This window comes from Lindgomyces ingoldianus (genome assembly GCF_010093535.1).
Source record: "Lindgomyces ingoldianus strain ATCC 200398 unplaced genomic scaffold BDR25scaffold_31, whole genome shotgun sequence".
Lineage (NCBI taxonomy): Eukaryota > Fungi > Ascomycota > Dothideomycetes > Pleosporales > Lindgomycetaceae > Lindgomyces > Lindgomyces ingoldianus.
Window position 1 is genome coordinate 143,850 of NW_022985192.1, and position 18,129 is coordinate 161,978.

General features: G+C 38.5%; 3 protein-coding genes across 3 annotated transcripts; 2 read left to right on the plus strand and 1 right to left on the minus strand.

Moving 5' to 3' along the window:
- The first annotated feature begins 12,325 nt into the window (after positions 1 to 12,325).
- BDR25DRAFT_292589 (uncharacterized protein) lies at positions 12,326 to 13,391 on the plus strand. The gene is made up of 3 exons (XM_033688667.1): positions 12,326 to 12,777; positions 12,888 to 12,955; positions 13,005 to 13,391. Exons 1-3 carry the CDS (start codon positions 12,431 to 12,433, stop codon positions 13,022 to 13,024), a joined length of 435 nt encoding a protein of 144 aa, XP_033543741.1. The 5' UTR covers positions 12,326 to 12,430; the 3' UTR covers positions 13,025 to 13,391.
- A 125-nt stretch (positions 13,392 to 13,516) lies between these two features.
- Positions 13,517 to 15,683, minus strand: BDR25DRAFT_336129 (uncharacterized protein). The gene is made up of 4 exons (XM_033693074.1): positions 15,101 to 15,683; positions 14,814 to 15,029; positions 14,574 to 14,760; positions 13,517 to 14,526 (listed from the first exon to the last, which is right to left on the minus strand). The coding sequence occupies exons 1-4, from the start codon at positions 15,598 to 15,600 to the stop codon at positions 13,762 to 13,764; spliced, it is 1,668 nt and encodes a 555-aa protein (XP_033543742.1). The 5' UTR covers positions 15,601 to 15,683; the 3' UTR covers positions 13,517 to 13,761.
- Positions 15,684 to 15,831: 148 nt separating this feature from the next.
- Positions 15,832 to 18,128, plus strand: BDR25DRAFT_395458 (uncharacterized protein; the record flags this gene model as incomplete). Its single annotated transcript, XM_033698375.1, has 16 exons — positions 15,832 to 15,914; positions 15,973 to 15,982; positions 16,038 to 16,234; positions 16,284 to 16,348; positions 16,372 to 16,444; positions 16,504 to 16,521; positions 16,548 to 16,618; positions 16,651 to 16,813; positions 16,886 to 16,913; positions 16,990 to 17,076; positions 17,141 to 17,230; positions 17,268 to 17,364; positions 17,425 to 17,567; positions 17,602 to 17,886; positions 17,915 to 17,949; positions 17,987 to 18,128. The coding sequence occupies 16 exons, from the start codon at positions 15,832 to 15,834 to the stop codon at positions 18,069 to 18,071; spliced, it is 1,530 nt and encodes a 509-aa protein (XP_033543743.1). The 3' UTR covers positions 18,072 to 18,128.
- Between the last annotated feature and the right edge of the window lies 1 nt (position 18,129).

Here is an 18,129-nt window from a genome sequence, read left to right on the forward strand (position 1 = left end):
TATAAACTATTTTATGTAGGGTTTTATACTAGAATAGTGTAGGATCTTTGCATAAGCAGGTGTGTAGGGAGGTGTATATAATAAGGTCTTTTCTTTTTCTTTACTTTCTTTTTTTTATCCTTTACTTTCTAAGCCCTACTGTACTATTCCCTAGCTCTTTTCTCTTTTTGTACAGTGCTGACAGTAACAGATACTCCCGCCTGCACACACACTAAGAGAGAGAGAGAGAGAGATGTCTCTCTAGCCTTCCTCCTCTACCTCTAGCGCTGTTAGTGCGGGCGTCTTTAACGTCCTTGTGCAGTCTAGCAGCCTAGGGCGCATTTGCGTTACCTTTTTAACTAGTTTTACTACTAATTAGTAGTTTATTTAGTGTCTTAGCATAAATATATAAATCTTTTAGCTCTTCTGCTTTCTTTTTATATAAAATGCTAATTATAGATAGGCTAAGAAGCAGCATATAGCAGCTTTACTATTTTATAATATTAACATTGTTTTACCTACTAGCACTAATCTGCAGCTGTAGGCAGTAAAAGTTGTGTGTTATAAGAGGTACTTCTGTGTAGTTTTAGTTTAAAGTTATAGTTAAGTTCTAGCAACTTTATATACTTATTATTATAGCAGCACTACTAGTGCCTCTCTTTTTATTAAGTGTTATGTGTTAGCTAACTTCTAGGCTAATGCCTGCGCTTTATGCGTATAGCAGAGCTGTAGTCTGCATTATAACTACTATATGTAAGGGGTGGTAGCTTTTTCTTCTTCTATATACTAGATAAATAGACTATCTTTTTTACATATCCTTCTTTTCTAATCTTGTAATAAAAAAAATAAGTGCGTATAATAAAAAAAATAAAAAAAATAGGCTTTATATAAAGGCGTTTTTAGTCTAGTTAGTCTAGAGCATCTTTACGCACAGGATCTAGCTAGTCCACAGATGCTTCTATCTAGATAGAGAGGCAGTTAGTTAGAACTAATAATTAAAAAGCCTAGTTTAGTGTTTTCTTTATACATGCATTTACTAAGTTATTTTTACTATTAATTTACTTTATTTTAGTAATTTCTCTCTTCTTATATAATTTATAGAGTAATATAATGTTAATTATAAGTTACTTTTTACTAGTAGTGCCTAGCTTAACAAGGTAATTATACAGAAACCTTAAATTTATGTAGATTACTACTAAAATTAGTAGCAGTTTAAGCATTTATATAATTTGCTATAAAGTTATACTAAGTGTAATTACATTATTAAACCTTTTAACTATTTTATATAGTTTGCTAGTAAAGACACTTCTAGTTACTTTTTTACACTTAGTAGAATTCTAGTGTATAATATTGCCTAGTATTTTAAAGTAGTTGCTTTACTCTATATAGTCTTTATTACTTAATATAATTAAGAATTTTAGCTATAAGCTAAGGTTTTTATTATTAGTAAATAATTTATTTATAAAGATAAACAGCTTTGCATAATTAAGCTATAATAGTAGAAAGGTAAGACTGCGCTTACTGTTATCTATCTACTATTAGATTTATGTGTTAAGTGTGTTAATATTATTATATAAAAGGTCTGTAGTTTATACAGCAATAGACAAGTTAAATACTACCTTTAGTTAAAACATAAATGCAATGTATGCCTTTTTTACACATTACTTAATATATTATTATGCAGCATTTTTATTCTTTAGGTTAATTATATAAAGGTAGCTTACTTATCTCTTCTAAGTAAGAACTACTATATTGTGCGTAAGCTTAATCTTTCTACTATTAAACTTAATAGGCTGCTTCTCTACTAGAATAGTTTTACTTTTTATGTAGAACTTTACCTTCTATAGTTTTTTTTCTTCTCTTTATGTAAAATTCTTTATTATAATACTTAAAGTGTTATCTGTTTACAGGCTAGTAATACTAAAAGTGTGCTCTCCTTTATTAGTAATTAAGAGGTAAGGGTTATATAAAAAGATGTGCATGTGTAGCTTTTTTTTATAGTAGTTATAGTATGTCTTAAACTAATACAGTCCTAATTTAGCAGCTTTATATAAAGGTTGTATAACCTAGAGTATTATATTTAGTAGAAAGCTCTAGCGCATCTTCTTTAGTAGCTTTATATACAGTGTGCGCATAAGCTTATCTGTTAATTAGATGTATACTTATGTAATATTACGCAGTTTAAAATGCATTCTGTACATAGCTTTTAGGCTTACTTTTATAGCTAAAAGTAGTCTTTAGCTTATTCTCTAAATAGTTAGTAACTAAGTAAGAATTTTTCTTTTCTTTTTATCTAAGTAGCTAGCAAACACTAGGCAGGATTTCTTATATAGTTAGGTTGTTTTACCTTTTACTTTTTATATAAGGTAGAGGTTAAAAATCTAACCTTTATACTTTATTAAGTTGTACGCTATAACCTTAAAAGTGCTGTTAGTAATTAAAGTGTTTATCTTTATATAGTCTAATTCTTTAAATAGTTTTCTAGGTGTAGTAATTACACTATCTGTATAGAGCTTAATAAATAAGGCCTAATTATTTTTCTTTTTTTAGGTTAAGAATACCTAGTTTAGACTTTATGTAAGTTTTCTTTACTTTTTACTTCTTCTAGTATCTATATCTTCCCTTTGCACTAGTGCAGCATTGCTATCCTAAGGGGCTTAGTCTATAGTAGGCTCTAGTTCTACCTTTATAACATTTTTATAAAGCTGTTCTCTTTTCCTTTTCTTTAGAAAATTTTTTTACATAAGAATTAGTTTATCTAGGTTATTTATTATAGGTAGGCTATTTTTTTCTTTTTCTTTATAGTATAGTTTAACCTGTGTATATTAAAGCTTTAGTAGGCTATTTTTTTTTTAATAATAATGTCTCTTTTTTTAATGCTCTTAATCTTATATAGGCTAGTCTAGCTTTTTTTCTCTCTCTATGCTATAATCTTTAAGCTAAGAAGAAAGTTAAAAACTTTATATGTTATAAAGCTATTATAAGTGTTAATTACATAATTAATATTTACTTTTATATAGTCCTTTTAAAGTATTTTTATTGCCTTTTATATAGCGCTTACTTATGTAATAATGTTTAGTAATAGTAAAGAGTCTAGGTTAATTCTTAGGTATGCCCTAAAGACTAGCAGTGTGGGTACTAGACTGTGTGGGCTAGCTGTGTTATTTAGAGCCTTAACTGCTATCTGCAGGATAGCCTTATTATCTGTACAGTTACCTAGCTTAGTCTTTAGGATGTTAAACACTTATTAAAAAGGTGCGTGTGCGCGCTTAACCTTTCTAACTACCTAATGTGCTTCTATAGGCATTTGCCTACATGTAGCTTTTATAATCTTTGCATAAGCTTAAAAATCCTCTAAAGCAAAGTTTATACTAAAGTTATGCATAATATAGTCTAGAGGTCCTTAATAGGTGTTAATTTAGCATTTGCACAGTGCATCCTAGGTATCTTGTGCAGACATAGATTTTAGAAATATAGTAGCCTAAAATAATGTGTTTACATTAATAACATGTAAGACATCTTTATTATTAATTTATATAACATTAATAACAACTTTATAGTTAAAGTAGGTGTTATTTTTAATTATAAACTTAAATTTTTATAGGGCTTAGTTATATAATTAGTAGAGGTAGCAGAACTTCTTAATCTCTTCTAGCACTACAGCATTAATGTTGTAGCTAGCGCTAGTTAGCATCTTCTAAAGTCTCTCTGTGCAGGGGTGTCTAAATTAGCAGTAGAGGCAGTAGAGTTCTAATTTAGTAAAGAAAGACATAAATTCTTTTTTACTAATATTAAAAAAAAAGTGTCTTTATTTTTATATAATAAGTACTATAGTTTTGTCTTTACATATAATAACATTTAAAATGTTATTAAAGTATACCCTAAATTAGTTAGCATTTGCTAGTAATAGCAGAAATAGTATTAGAGTCTTTAAAATGTAGTATGTAACTAAACTAATTAAGTTCTAGATTTATACAGTACTAATTAATCTCTTTAGTGTCTAGCCTCTAAAGCTAATATCTATTTAGCTAGGTATCTAATTAATTTTTATATATAAGTTCTTTTATATGTACGCCTTAAGTTAAGACTTACTAACAGTAAAGATCTTTACTGCGCCTATGTCTTATAGTTTACCTTAGTATACTATATAGTATTAGTTATTAAAGATAAACTGCTTAGCATATTCTTTAGGTTTAATGCTGTAGATGTCCTTTTTTATTACATAGTGTAAATAAGTAGTAGAGGTAAAGTAGTTAATAGCTTTCTTAGCATTTTTACTCTTTTATTTTATTTTTTTTATATTATGTAAATTATTTTTTTCTTTAGAGTAACCTTTAAAGTCTTAAATATATAAGGTAATAGCTTTATATAATAAAGTTTTATTATAGAAATTTTTATATAAGGTAACATACTAGTTCTTTGCTTATGTATAGTTATTATATAAGTAGTTTAATAACTAATATTCTTTCTTATAGCAGACAAAGCACTTCTTTATCTATGTGCAGTTGTCTTTAGATTATAGCCTAAACTTAGATAAAGATCTTCTATGTTGTCTTTTTTTATATAGAGAGAAGCTTCCTTTTTATTATGCAGACTTTTATTATGTAGAGTTATATTAGTAGTCTATATAGTATGCATTAGGCAGTTCTTAGAGGTATTAGTTTACCTTTTAGTCTATAGTAACTTAAAGTAATGCCTATAGGTTACTAAATAAGGCTTTACATAAGGGCTTAATAGTAAACATAGCATGTTCTAGTTCTAGTTATCTTTAACAGGCTTATATAACAGCAGTGTGCAGTAGAATATCCTTTTAAAATTCTGTTCTTAGTGCTCTTTATATAAGTGTAAGCTTATTAATTATTGTTTTAAGAACTTTATATAAACTCTTATTAAAGTTTTTTTATTAGCATTATGTAAAGGTTATTATTATCTAGTTTGTCTAGTACTAGCTATAGTTTACATTAGTGTTAAAGTAACTACTTAAGGTGTTGTATAAATGCTTCTAGTTATGTCTAGGGCCTATGTTATACATATAGTACATATTTACCTAACTTTTTAGAATATCTAGAAAGATGTCTATGTACTAAGTTTTCTAAATATTTAGCTATTAATATAAATTAATAAAGATCCTTATTTTATTTATAAAAATGTTATATAGTTAACTTATATAGTTATTATTTTTTTTTATACTTTTTAAAATTATATAATCTTATCTACTAGAAGTTTTTCTTTAGTAGTTTCCCTTTAGAGTAGAAGTTTGTACAGGCTGTAATATAGTATAGATTGTGCAGGTGGTATTAGTAGTGCATACACTACTGCAGGCGGTGGTGTGTACAATTAAGGGTGTGGAGCAGGCGTTAGGTAGGGTGGCATGTATTGTTTGTACAGTAATTAGTGTAGTGCTAGCTAGAGTGTAGAAGCAAGTAATGCTAGTATGTTTAGTGTTAATAGCAGCATTATGTTTAGTCTGCTTCTGTGCAGAGCCTTATATAGTAATAAGGGTTATGTATAAAGCTTTTTTAGTGTAATTGCTTTTTCTTATGCTATATTATACAGCTTCTAGGCTTAGGTACCTTTAGTGCCTAGCTATAGTGTAATTTCTTTATTCTCTAGCACTTATATAAGCTTTTTTTTAAATATACAGCTAAGTGCTAAAAAGTCTTATAGTATTTATCTTTTAAAATTCTTTATATACGCACTTAAAAAAGTAGCGCCCTTCTAAGTTATTATATATAAATTAGTAATTATATAACTTATATATAATTAAGTTTATAGGCTTATTAAAGCCTTTAACATATTAATCTTATTATTCTAGTACTTTAGGCTAGTCTTATTTTATAGTGTTGCCTCTAATATCTTTATATCTTTTATAAGTTATTTATATAATAGAAATTATTTTTTATTTTTTTTATTATTATGCAAAGTTATTAGTTACTAATAAAATTTTATTATAATAGTATAGTTAATTACTTTTCTAGTAAATTACACAGGTACTACTGTTATCTAGCTACTAGGTTGTGCAGCTTTAATAGCTTTAGTGTGTGCCTTACACTATCTTCTTTTTACTTTGTACAGTAGTAGAGCTTACTGTATAATGTAAAGAATTAATGTGCTATTATCTAGCTACTAGGTTATGTAGCTTTAGTAGCTTTAGTGTGTGTCTTATACTATCTTCTTTTTACTTTATACAGTAGCAGAGCTTACTATATAATGTAAAGAATTAATCTACTATTCTAAAAAATAAGTAACTAAATAAAGTACCTTATAAAGTGTAAGTACTCTACTATTACTTTTTCTAAGAAATAAGTAATAAAATAAAGTACTTTATAAAGTATAAGTACTTTATTATTACTTTTGCTAATTTATAGTTAATTAAATTAACTACTAATTAGTGTTAAATAGGCTCTAACAGCTAGCTGCTTATAGTATAAGCACTTAAGTAGCAAGAGTAAGAGTAGTGTACAGTGTGCATAGTGTACAAGGTAGGTAAAGTAAGGGCAACATGTTTCTAGTTCTATTGCTCTTATTTTTCCTCTGTACAGAGGAAAAGGGGGATATCTAGATGTTCGCGCACAGAGGTTCGCGCACAAGCATCATGTGACATAGATACGTGATCCTGCTCGTGCGCGATCGTTTGTATCCAGGCCGCGACGCTGCTGCTGCGTACAGACACCTTAGCTTTTTTATGCTATGTAGAGTACTTTCTTTAGTAGTTCTTAAACTAAATAAGACAAAGTTAAGAGTTTAAAATTATTACTATATAGTAATAAAATATAAGTAGCTTAATAATAAACTTTTTCTAGTATATAAGCAACTTCTTTATACTAAATGCTACACTAGATTTAAAGTAGTAATTATTACTCTTACTTTTAAGTTTATTACTTATATATAAAAGCTTAGTATAGAGGTATTATAAGTTAATAATAGACATCTAGAGAAAGCTATAGAAGCTGTTACTTTTAAAGTGTTTTATTATAAAGTAAAAAACTTTAAAAAACTTATAAAAGTAAGTAACCTTTTTTTATTTATTTTTAGTAATAACCTTAGTAAGAGTAGAGTTACTAGAGATAGTAAAGTTTATAAAGTTATTATTAGTGCTTTTTTACTTATATATAAACTTAGTAATAGTGTCCTTAAGCTTAAAACAGCAAAGAAGCATAAAATAAACACTGTACTAGTGTACACTACTGTCTTATATAAGATTAAGTGTCTTAAAGCTCTAAAAAGAGTTGTTATTATTAAAAGTAGCTTAAAAAGTTATAAAAGCCTTTTATTATTTATATAATGCTAGCACTATGTTTACAAAATTATAAAGTTTTCTAACAACTTTATAGTAGTAATAGAGGTTAAATTATTTCTAAGAAGCTACTTAAGTAAGCTTTACTTTAAAAGCGCTTATTTTTTTACTATAAATAACTGCTTTTACTACTAGCTAGATTATATAGCTAGCGCAGCGTATATAGTGCTTAGAGGTAAGGGGCATATTAAGATATTAGGTAAGAGTAAAAATAATCTTATTATTATTATTTAACATATTATTAGCTACTAAATAATAAAATTTTAACATAATTTTAAAGTTATTAATAACTTTAATAATCTCTAGCGCTTAATTTACTCTAGTATAGTTACTGTAAGGCCGGATGTCCCAGAACGGGCCAGTATGGCCTCACCTAACCTGTTTGGAGGTCGTATGACCTGTGCTTCGTATATAAGCATAAATCCTAACAAGCGAAGCTTAGCAGCGATTCGTCTCTCTTACAATACACTCCTATCTTTCTCTAAAAGCTTGCTCTTAGTGCTATCTGTGCTACTTACTATCCCATCTTTACAGTTACTATACAGGTTGCAAAAGCTAATTAAGATGTTATAGTGTTAGTAGTTAACATCTATGTAGTATTATTAGTTAGTGTTTAGTTTAATAAAAAATGCTAAAACACTAAACTAATAAGCTAAGGTACACTTACTAACAAAGTGTAATACTACACCTAGAAAAGAGAGGTAGTTTAGAGAAGTCTATATATTAACACTTAATATAATTTTGTTTTAGGCTATTCTTAGCATTATTTAAATCTCCTGCTTCTGCTGCGTATATCCCTACTACATGTAGGACAAATATGTAGTGTTAAACGCTAGAAGGGCAGCAAAAAGATTAGCTTTATTTTAGGTAATAATACTCTAAAGTTCTGCTAATAATACTATATAAAAAGAAATATTATAAAGTATTACTTAGTTAATAACTACTACTTATAAAGCTTTCTCTTACTAAACACTATAAAAGATAATATATAATAAGCCTATAACTTTATAAGTTACTTTAAATAGACTTAAAGAAATTCTTAGCTTTTTAAGTAAAAAAGCACTTTTACTTTTTCTACTAATGTCTATCTAGTGCTTTTTTCTAAAGTAGTAGATAATATAAGTGTAACTATTAACTTTCTTTACTTTTTTATAATTACTCTTAGTATAGCACCTTCTGCAGAGCTATAACTTTATTCTAGAGGTGTTTTTTTTATTATTATACACTAAATTAGCTTTATAAAGCTATATCTAAGATAACTAATAATTACTATATAATTAGCTTTTATGCTTTACTTAGTATCTAAGCTTTTTTAGCTTTAACTTTCTATTTCTTATCTAGATATTATTTTACTTAATAATAAATAATACTTTATTATTAAAAGTAAAGTTGTCTAAGTACTTTTTTATAAAAGCTAAGAGACTATTAGATAGCATACTATTATAAAAAAAAACTAAGAACTCTAATAATAAAGACTTTAATTAGGCAAGTTAATAAAAACTAGTGTAATAAGTAACTCTAGTTTAGTAAGAAAAGCTAGCTTAAAAGAATTCTTAGAATAAGGCTGTACACCTGCTATACTAAAGAAACTAGGACATCTAGCTTATAATAAGTAAGTTTATAAGTAATTATAATTCTTAACTAAAATTATAAAATCTTATGCTTTAATCTTTTTTTTTGCTAGCTTCTTAATTATTATATAAACTACAGAGTTTTTACTTAATTATTACTTTAAAAACATAACTTTAAACACCCTTCTAACGCGTCCCTATAGCTGTCTAATAAGACCTTATATTACTAGGAAATATTGTCTCTCTAAGACGTATTACGGTCTGTAATAGGAGCTGGCTCCTACGTACGTTACGGCTCACACTCCTCCTACGTTTCAACGGCTCACGTGACTGCTACGTTCACGTATCTACGAGTCGTAGTACGTACGGTTGGGAACGCTGCGGAGATTATCAATCGATTCTGGCCACTCAACTATAATCAACGCCATTTCTATAGCTCCTACTGCCGCTCGCAATAGTAGAAGCCTACGAAACCATGAATAACATCTTACTAGAGCCTCTCCAGAACGGTCTTTCAAACCAGAGGTTAGATTTGATAACCTGTATTAAGAAAGACACGTTACTAAAAGAGCCACACAAGCTCTTCTCTATTCTGAGTTTGACGATATCGACACAAGTGGCCTTAATGGGGCGCCTGTATGGTATGCCTCAAAATATTTGGCAGACTACAACTTTGATACTGGACTATGGCTAATTTAATGGTTCTTGGGGAAGGAAGAGAGGCTCGGCACACTTCATCCTGTTTTCGGGACCGTGCCAGCTCGCATTCTAGTTGAGCGAGTCTCAGCCATTGGTCTTGCAAACAGTTGGATTTGCTAGAGACTTACGGAGAAAAGAATCGAGAACGACGCCGGTGAAGATATGTAGGAAGAAGATACAGATGAGGAGGATTTAGATGAAGAGGAGTTGGACTACAACGAAATGGATTTGGCTAAAGCAGAGTCAATATTTGGGAGAACCCTTCCAATCGACTGCATAAACGATTCCAAGTGCTTGTGCACATACAATGAATGTGGCGCTATGACTGCCGCTCTGAAAGCTACTCAGCAATCCTCAAGTGAGGAAGGCGGAACATAGGCCGGAAGGTACCACCTAGCCTACCAATCAGACAGTGATCTGAAAAGGGATGTGACTGAATGGATATGTGACTCTATGGAACTTAATGTCATAAAATTCCCTTCGGTGTCCTTATCAACCATTCGAGTTATGACTTTCGACCGATTACGGCTCGCCCATACATACGATAGTCATGGGCATGGATGGCATGGACGCGAGCCCCGATCTCCGATCACAGACCGAGAAATGAAAAACATCCACTTCGTGGAACAGGCCAATATCGCATATTTAGACCAATTAGTCAAAGAGTTTGAAGAAAACCTGGCAAAAGCAAGAACACTTCTCGAATTCATCGATATCTACTGGATTCGTAGATTGGAGGAGATATAAGCGGGGCAACTCGCTCCACAAGAAGACAAGATCCAAAGAACCAAGGATATAGGCGTCACAATTGGATCTGGGCCGCTGGAGGAGGATTTCAAGGTGTCAGAGCTGGAAGTGGGCTCATGAAATTGTTTCGAATGGGAAGTCAATAGAATTATGAACTCGGCGTACATGCGGTAGCTCTTCCGGAAACAAATCAACCCAATTTTAGCACCTCGAATTCAAATCTCCCCATCCCTATAGATCCCTATCCCACCTCGATCGCCCAACCACTCTCTCTACCCTCGACATATCCACATCCACACGCAAATCGGCACAAAACCCAAAACCTCGGTAACTACGAACACACCCCACGCAATCCCCAACTAGTTTTCATCCGTAAACGGCATGGAGCAGAACCCCAACGTTTTGCCAAACATCTAGCGGCCAAAGTTAAGCAAGGTCCTGGTTTCTGCAGACTCCGTTTTATAGCATTCCACGGATCAGCATTTCCATTAGTTAATATGAAAATAGAAGGAAATTCGAGGAAGGAAATTTGTTCACATTAGTTATGGACGGAACAGTCTTTGCCGACACCATCTACAACCCTAACGCCTCAGTCCTTATTCCCATTACCAGCCCCATCCAGTGCATTTCTGGCCGTAATGTCACCCCCTAAGCCACCGATTACAGCTGCCAAGGATCAGCTGCGAGCGCGGAAGGAAAAGGGTACGAGCATATACTGTACTCTCCCATGCATAAAACATATAATCGGTCACAGCCGCCCTCTCCGCGCTACTTTCAACACTGACAAAACATCTCTCAGCCACAATCCCGTCCCAATTCTTCGCTGCCCCACTCACCGCGTGCGCAACAATCCCTAGCGCTGTCACAAAGATAAATATCTGTCTTCTACCATACACATTCTAAATCGGCGACCAAATCGGCGGGGCTACACCAGCAAAGGCAATGGGGATTGCTGTTTGGTAGGAAGCTTCTACGATGGCGATGTGGGGGTCGACAACTAAGGATGGAAGGCGGAGTTATGGTGGCTAATGTGAAGGGGCCGAGGAAGGCGAGGAAGGAGACTTGGAAGAGGATCCAGAGTTTGAGAGTCGTCGGCTGGTCAAGAGGATCTGCAGGATCGTTGGAAGGTTGATGGTGGAGAGGGAAGCTATGGGGATCGAGTTTTAGAAAAGTTTATTTAGGCGTCATATTTTCTTAGTGTTGCATGGAAATATTTGTCAACTCCTCGTCCGGCGCCATTTTTTGCTACATGGAATGTCGTAACGACACAGGAAAATAAATTGGAATGGAGTTTGAATTTGAAGATCAAACGAAAGAGACAAGACAATTCGCATTGACCCTTTCCGAGCTCTCTCAAGCTGGTAGGTGACATTTCTTAAGTTAAATCTTCGTTAGAGTAGTCGCTTGTCAGACGTGATCGACAATATCCATCTCCAGATATATCCTGTTGTACCCGCTTTCCCAAGTTGCATCATGCCCACTCACGTGCAATTCATCTTTCGGCAGTCTTACAAACGCGAGCCCTTGCCAATCCGCGCTTCGGAAGACCTGGGAATCGGGAGAAGTGAAAAATGTCGATCACATCGTAAATGCGCGAGTCAGTCCAGAACGTGAATTGGGAAAGCGACTTCACTCTTACTCGAAAGCTTGAGGAGTTTCTAGAATAGAAGGCTTCAGCCAGTAATTAATGATTTCTGAAATTTCAACGGTTTTCTAGGCCACCTGGCTTCCACCGACGTCGAAATAAGCTCAGCTAGGCCATCAATGTTCCCTGGAATCGGTGGCTAAGTGTGAACTGAGGCCTATCACCACCCAAGGTTCCTTCTCATGAGAACAAACAACAACATCTAAATTATACTCCGTAGCATCGTTAAGAACAAATTTTAGAATAAATTGGCTCCATCCCTTTTTGAGGTGGCTGTGCCTGAGGTTCGTGGCCGGCGAGCGGCGACGATCCCTGACGTCATGGAGTACATCACATCGATCCTGCTTTCCTTGCCAGCTAACATGTCCATATAAACAGCAACATACTCTCATCTTCCCCCTCTCCCACACACACTTCACAGACGCCCAATCTTCAGCGAGCAAAGCCCAGTTTACTTCAACTCCACCCCATACATCAACACAGTCCACCAAAATGCCACTCTTCGGCTCCCGCAACCCCGACCCCCCAACAACAGCCACAACTCAAAAGACAACCTCAACTTCTCCCCCTGCCCGCAACCGCTCCATCTTCTCCCGTCGTCGCTCCTCATCCCCTTCCCTGAACTCCCCAACCACTACGACGCAGTCACACTCCCCAAAAAGGCATTCTGGACTCCTGCACAGGCATGCAGAGGATGCTTCTATCATTGCTGCCCGCGAGCGCGTGATGTCTGCGGAAACTGCGGAGCGGGAGGCTGACCGCGCGTTGTTTGCAGCAAAGGCGGCTGTAAGGGAAGCTAGGGAACATGTAAAAAGATTGGAGAGGGAGGCTGCTGAGGAGTAAGTACAAATCTCCTATTTTGAAAATACACGATATCACATGACGTCATAGCGAAATGATGCTGGGGGAGTAGGGCTATCAATCGAATATAATGCTAACGAGTTGGTAGAGCGCGTCTTGCGAAGATTAAGCAGAACCAAGCTAAGGCTATTGGAAAGCGTGGGAAGGCTCTTGGTCGTATGTCATCCTACTTTCAACTTGCCTACTTTTACTGATAAGCATATAGGCCATGACCACTCAGTTTAAACGACCTCTAACATTAACATCAGCCTTCGTAGCTGTACATCTCGGCAATGGGCGTAAAGGACTCACTTCAACATTCTCATGCCACCATTTGCGTAACCCCGCCGTCAATGTCGACATGAACAATCAACACCATATGTACTACCACCACTACCAAATACGATTCAGGAAAGAGTTTCTGCGTTTCCGAAAGAGGACATGCACCTGTGATGTGCTCAATACCCAACATCTTCTTTCCTCTCAAACTTGCTTTGTTTTCCCCTTTTTTTAGGGCTGCAATTTTCTATAGTGCTCACTGAAGCTTTAAACCTTCATAATCCATTAGTGTTGCCCTGAACGGTTTAAGCGTTAGGTGCAAGCGAGTTATCAGTCCTCATGGTTATTGTACTACTAAATCCTGAGATGTATGATACCTTTTCGTGAACATCATCATGCGCATGTACCTGAATGACTGGAATCTCTTGCGTGTAAAGTGTCTTGATTGTTCATACATTGCTCAAGCCTATTTCCCGTCCCTAGAATAAAACATATATCTAAAACGCCAACCACCAACCCAATGCAAGTACATCCTCGCGCACGAGTAGAAAAAGCGCCGGAGCCATGCATGAATCCAAACCAGAACCCGAAAACCCCCATCTTGTCGGCTAGTTGACTACTTTCTGCGTTCCGCGCGTCCCTTGTCTCCACAGCAAATCTGCGTCTTGCCCAACCGTTTAAACAAGGGGGAATTTGGGGTGTTGTCAAGCACACTGACCTTGCGCACTCCCACCCCCATTCCCGAACTTCGCCATCGTCTTCACTACCGAGATCGTCATAACCGCGCACCCAAACGCCACCACTGCAGCGGCAACATACGTCCTCCAACTCCTCTTCGCCAACTTAATATAACACAACGGCGGTAATATATACGCCAGCGCACACGCCGACGTCGCGCCGAACAACTCAAAAACAATACCCAAGTCACACGTCAGCAGACTCAAAGACATAGCCGAGAAAACAAGCGAAGTGGTGAAGAGGAGATGTCGGTTTGGGTGGTACGGCTCTTCGGGGAACCAGTAGTTGTTCATGACTTCTCTGCAGACGAAAGCTTCGAGGGGGAGCGTGGTCAACATGTTTAGACCAAAACAAAGGCGCGCGATATTGACTAATATATTGTCTTTTGGGAAATTGTTGAGGACATTGCCGACGGTTTTGTCACCAAAGGTCAAGTAGCCTGAGAGCGCCATGACGAGACATGCAACGAGAGAGATAGAGGTCGAGTAGTGGGTTACGCGGCTAAAGCGGTCGATGGTGGGCTTGCGGAGGGAGCCATAGATGAGGAGACTGTTGTGGTGACAGACGAAGGCGAAGGAGATTACGCCGATGGCTTCGAAGATTCCTGAATGGATTAGGATGCTGCCGCGGAGTTGGCCGCGGGAGGACGCGGGGACGCGGAAACCTTGGGTTACGACGGTTACGATGATTATGGACATGCTGATTAGGGCGAGACCACTGGCTTTGGCGAGCTGCGAAGTGTTAGTCAGAGGAGAAGGGTGGGGAGTGGGGGCAGTGCCTTTGCGATGTCTCGGTAGAGGGAGAGGGGGTAGGATATGCCGAGAACAAGGAGAATTATTATGGCCCGTCGGTTTGTGAGAAGCCATAGGAAAGACATGTCTGCGAGTTTGGGGAAAAGAGCGTCAAGGACGCGGGGGATTGTGTCGCCGATGATGACGCAGAAGGCTACCATGCCGCCGAATGCACTATAAACTATTAGTATGGCCTTTTCATGCCCTCTTCCAGCGATTGTCCTCACAATAGCCATTGCGCAAGGGATATGGCGATTAGCCCGGACTTTCCAAAGCAATGTTCCACTGTCGCCTGGAACGAATTCGCGCCACTGAGCTTCGAGTTGATCACGATAAGTCGGATAGTCCAGTCAACGGTTATAGTGAGGCCTATGAGCAGAACGGTGCCCGTGACGAGACCAGCGTTGCGGAATGCATAGGGCTGGCCGATAATCCCAGCACCTCTACACCCAGTCAGCACCACGTCACTTTCCAATAACAGGCAAAACAGCCGATAAAGAGAAGTTCAACGCACATTATACTGTTTGCCATATTCATGAACCCGCTCAGCATGCCACTTCTCGGCCGCGCGCTCTCCAAGTGGTCCGCCGGATCAAACTCTTCAACCGCAAGCGTCACGGTCGGGGCCTCGATCCCCGTTAACAACGGCAGCCGCTGGACTCGTTCTCTCCCCTCTTCTCCCCTCGCATCTCCATACCCGTTCGCGTCGAGGTAGTCATCCCCCTCCAGCTCGATCCATTCAGCTCCGTGCGCATCCCCGTTCATGCGTGGCCGCACAGGATCCTCCTGGAAGCGCACACGGTTAGGCGTGCGCGGCGTGCCATCTGGCCGTGGTTGCGCGAACGAGGATACCCGCTTTGGGGCGCCATTGGGAGGTGCTGGGGAAGTCGACGAGGGCCGTGAGGAGGCGGGCGATGGAGAGAGGTTTGAGGGAGGGCGCGGCGGGCTGGAGTCGGGCTCGGAGTCAGTGTCGGAGGCGGGGTGCTCGTGGAGGAGCTGTTGCGACTCGCTCATCGTGGCATTGTCGGGAAAGGGAGAGTGACGAGTGAGTGAGTGTTACAACAGATGTGCGTGTCAGCAAGTCGAGGTTGTGAAAGTTGGTGATCCCTGCGGAACGGCTACTAGGGTTTAGGGGTGGGAGCACGGGGGTTTGTCCACTGAGATGCTCTAGCCTTAGGGAGGTTTAGTGCGGGGGTCATGGGAGGAGGCCTGACCTCCTCAAGCATCGTTCCTGCCTCTGTCTCAATGAACACCCATCTCCAACGCCATTACGGGCTTAATTCCCTCCTGACGGTTCTAAGCGTGTTCCTGAGGCTGGCGACTCCTTGGTCAGCGCTATCTACTATCTTCCCCTGACGTACTATTTGCGAATCTCTTCCGTCCCAGCCGCCGCATTGTAAGGCTGTGGCCAAGCTCGAAGCTCTAGAAACGTTATTTGCCTTCCGGGCCAGCTTCTCACCGGCGGGATCCTCGGGCTCAAGGGGTCGCGATACCTAGAGTCCAGCGATTGTTTCTGGCCCAAACTGAAGATGCGGAAACGGAGAGCTGCAATGTGGCGAGCTGCCCCCAGCCTGCAGGCCTCGATATCGACGACAGCCCCGATCCCTGCATATGATTTGTTGAGGCAGCAATCCTCATTTGGCTACCTGTAAACTCACTTCCCAATGCATGCTTGAGCCGAAACCTAGTATGTAAAGCGTCTTTCGAATTGGTGATTCGACTTCCCCTGTCGTCATGGCACTTGGCTTCATAATCTGCGCTGGTATCCTGGATTAGATTGGTGAGGAAATCATTTCATTCAGCGGGGTTATCCATTATGCTACTTTGGCCTATGGCTGGTGGAAGCACCTCGCGAGAAGTGAGCCCTTAGTCAGCGTTATTTCCAGCAATAGTTAATGCGGACCTGCCCTAAACTAGCTCCTTTAACTTGGAGGAGTAACCTCAAGTCCACACTGACCTAGAGAACCTGCAAGACATCTTGTTGCAAAGGGACTTTGCGGTATCCACCAGGTTACCAAAGGCGCCAACGGCGGTTCTCTAAAGTCCATGTGTCGCCTGCCTCAGAACTCTCACTACTGTGGTATTGTGCTAGTACTAAGTGGACGCGACCACGCACAACCGACTGGCCAAATTTCCAATCTCAGGACATCAGGAACCACATATGTAGTGTAGCCAGTTTTACTATCTCCTCCTGTTTCGCTCTTCTCGTTTTATGGTTCCCGTATGCGTGATCCACTCCTTCGGAATACTTCGGAATATTGCCGACAAATTCTACTTACAACTGGTCACTAGTCCTTAGCTCCATCCATTTCGACCCTTGTTTGGCGGTATCCCTAGTTTCCTAACACTATGATTAGTGTTCCTAGACTAGAGACATTGGTTTCAACATGGCGTCGCTCTGAGCCGCCTATGGGTTGTCATGCCTTTTTCATTCGGTTTCGTTTCCCATTCGCTTTGATTTTGGATGCGCATTTGTGCAAGGCCATGAGGGTCTGTTTGAATCACCGTCACAACTATCAGTAATTTTATCTTCCCAACAAGGGTTTAATTTCAGTTTACGATTTGCCTAACCTCCATCAACAGCGTTAGCCCAAGTTGGGTACCGGCAAGCGACTACCCTTCACTGTCGTATTATCTTTCGTTGGTCATCTAAATACATACCGTGTCGACGAATTTCGGAGCCCATTCGAAATAATTTCTTCGCATCAATACTTTCATCCCTGCTTCAAGGGCTGCAAGTTCCTTCTCTCCTAGGTGATCGGGCGGGCTACCTAACCAGTGCAGACTGCCTAAGAAGTTGTCACGGAAGGAGCCTTTGCCACCGTCAATTGAGCACAGCCCACCCGAACATCCTTTCTTTCCCCGACTCTTCAACAAACAGCAAATATAACACCGTCACGATACACCAAGACAACAATATGCAGCGATTCAGATTCCTATCCATCTTCACGGTCTTAGCCATTGGCTTCTTCGCATCTGCAGTTCCAACCACGAGGACTCCGCCATCCTCACGAGACAAAAACCACGTACGCGATCCTTCCTCTCTACCCTAGTTTCACTTACCCATCCACCCACCCACCCACTCCCCAAACCCGCAAATCTCTCTCTATGGCCGCCAATACGCCGACCCCTGTGAAATCCAACACGTCTCTGGCAAGGGTGAGTGTCAAACCGTCAACACCACGTAGGTTCCTCCTTACTTCCTTCCCTAAGGCAACCTCTCACAGCTATGACTTTCCAGTGCTGGTCACAATGCCCGCTCTCTCATTCTCCCCGAAGACCCAAATTTCGGGTGGCAGGGTGCATTGTGGCCGGCCCGAAGCCTTAGATAGGGTGTACGGAGGTAGTATGGACCGCAGTCCAGTGTTGGAACATAGGGGGTGGAGATGTGGGTGCTGAGGAGGTTTGTTATTTTGGCGGAGTGGAGTTCAAGTGACAGAGGCTCCGGCTATGACGTATTAATAGCGGAAAAAGATTTCGATTAGGAGGGGGGGGAAGGCGTTATTAGCTTGGTAAGGCGTTTTCGGTTCTAGATGTACGGGA

What these genes read in the sequence shown, in the direction of transcription:
- BDR25DRAFT_292589 (XM_033688667.1), top strand. Translation starts at nt 12,431, where the DNA reads ATGCCACTCTTCGGCTCCCGCAACCCCGACCCCCCAACAACAGCCACA. An exon ending in GAGAGGGAGGCTGCTGAGGA is followed by an intron (nt 12,778 to 12,887) that starts GTAAGTACAAAT and finishes ACGAGTTGGTAG; the next exon opens with AGCGCGTCTTGCGAAGATTA. An exon ending in GCGTGGGAAGGCTCTTGGTC is followed by an intron (nt 12,956 to 13,004) that starts GTATGTCATCCT and finishes ATAAGCATATAG; the next exon opens with GCCATGACCACTCAGTTTAA.
- BDR25DRAFT_336129 (XM_033693074.1), bottom strand. Translation starts at nt 15,600, where the DNA reads ATGAGCGAGTCGCAACAGCTCCTCCACGAGCACCCCGCCTCCGACACT. An exon ending in TCCCTTGCGCAATGGCTATT is followed by an intron (nt 14,761 to 14,813) that starts GTGAGGACAATC and finishes AATAGTTTATAG; the next exon opens with TGCATTCGGCGGCATGGTAG. An exon ending in TCTACCGAGACATCGCAAAG is followed by an intron (nt 14,527 to 14,573) that starts GCACTGCCCCCA and finishes AACACTTCGCAG; the next exon opens with CTCGCCAAAGCCAGTGGTCT.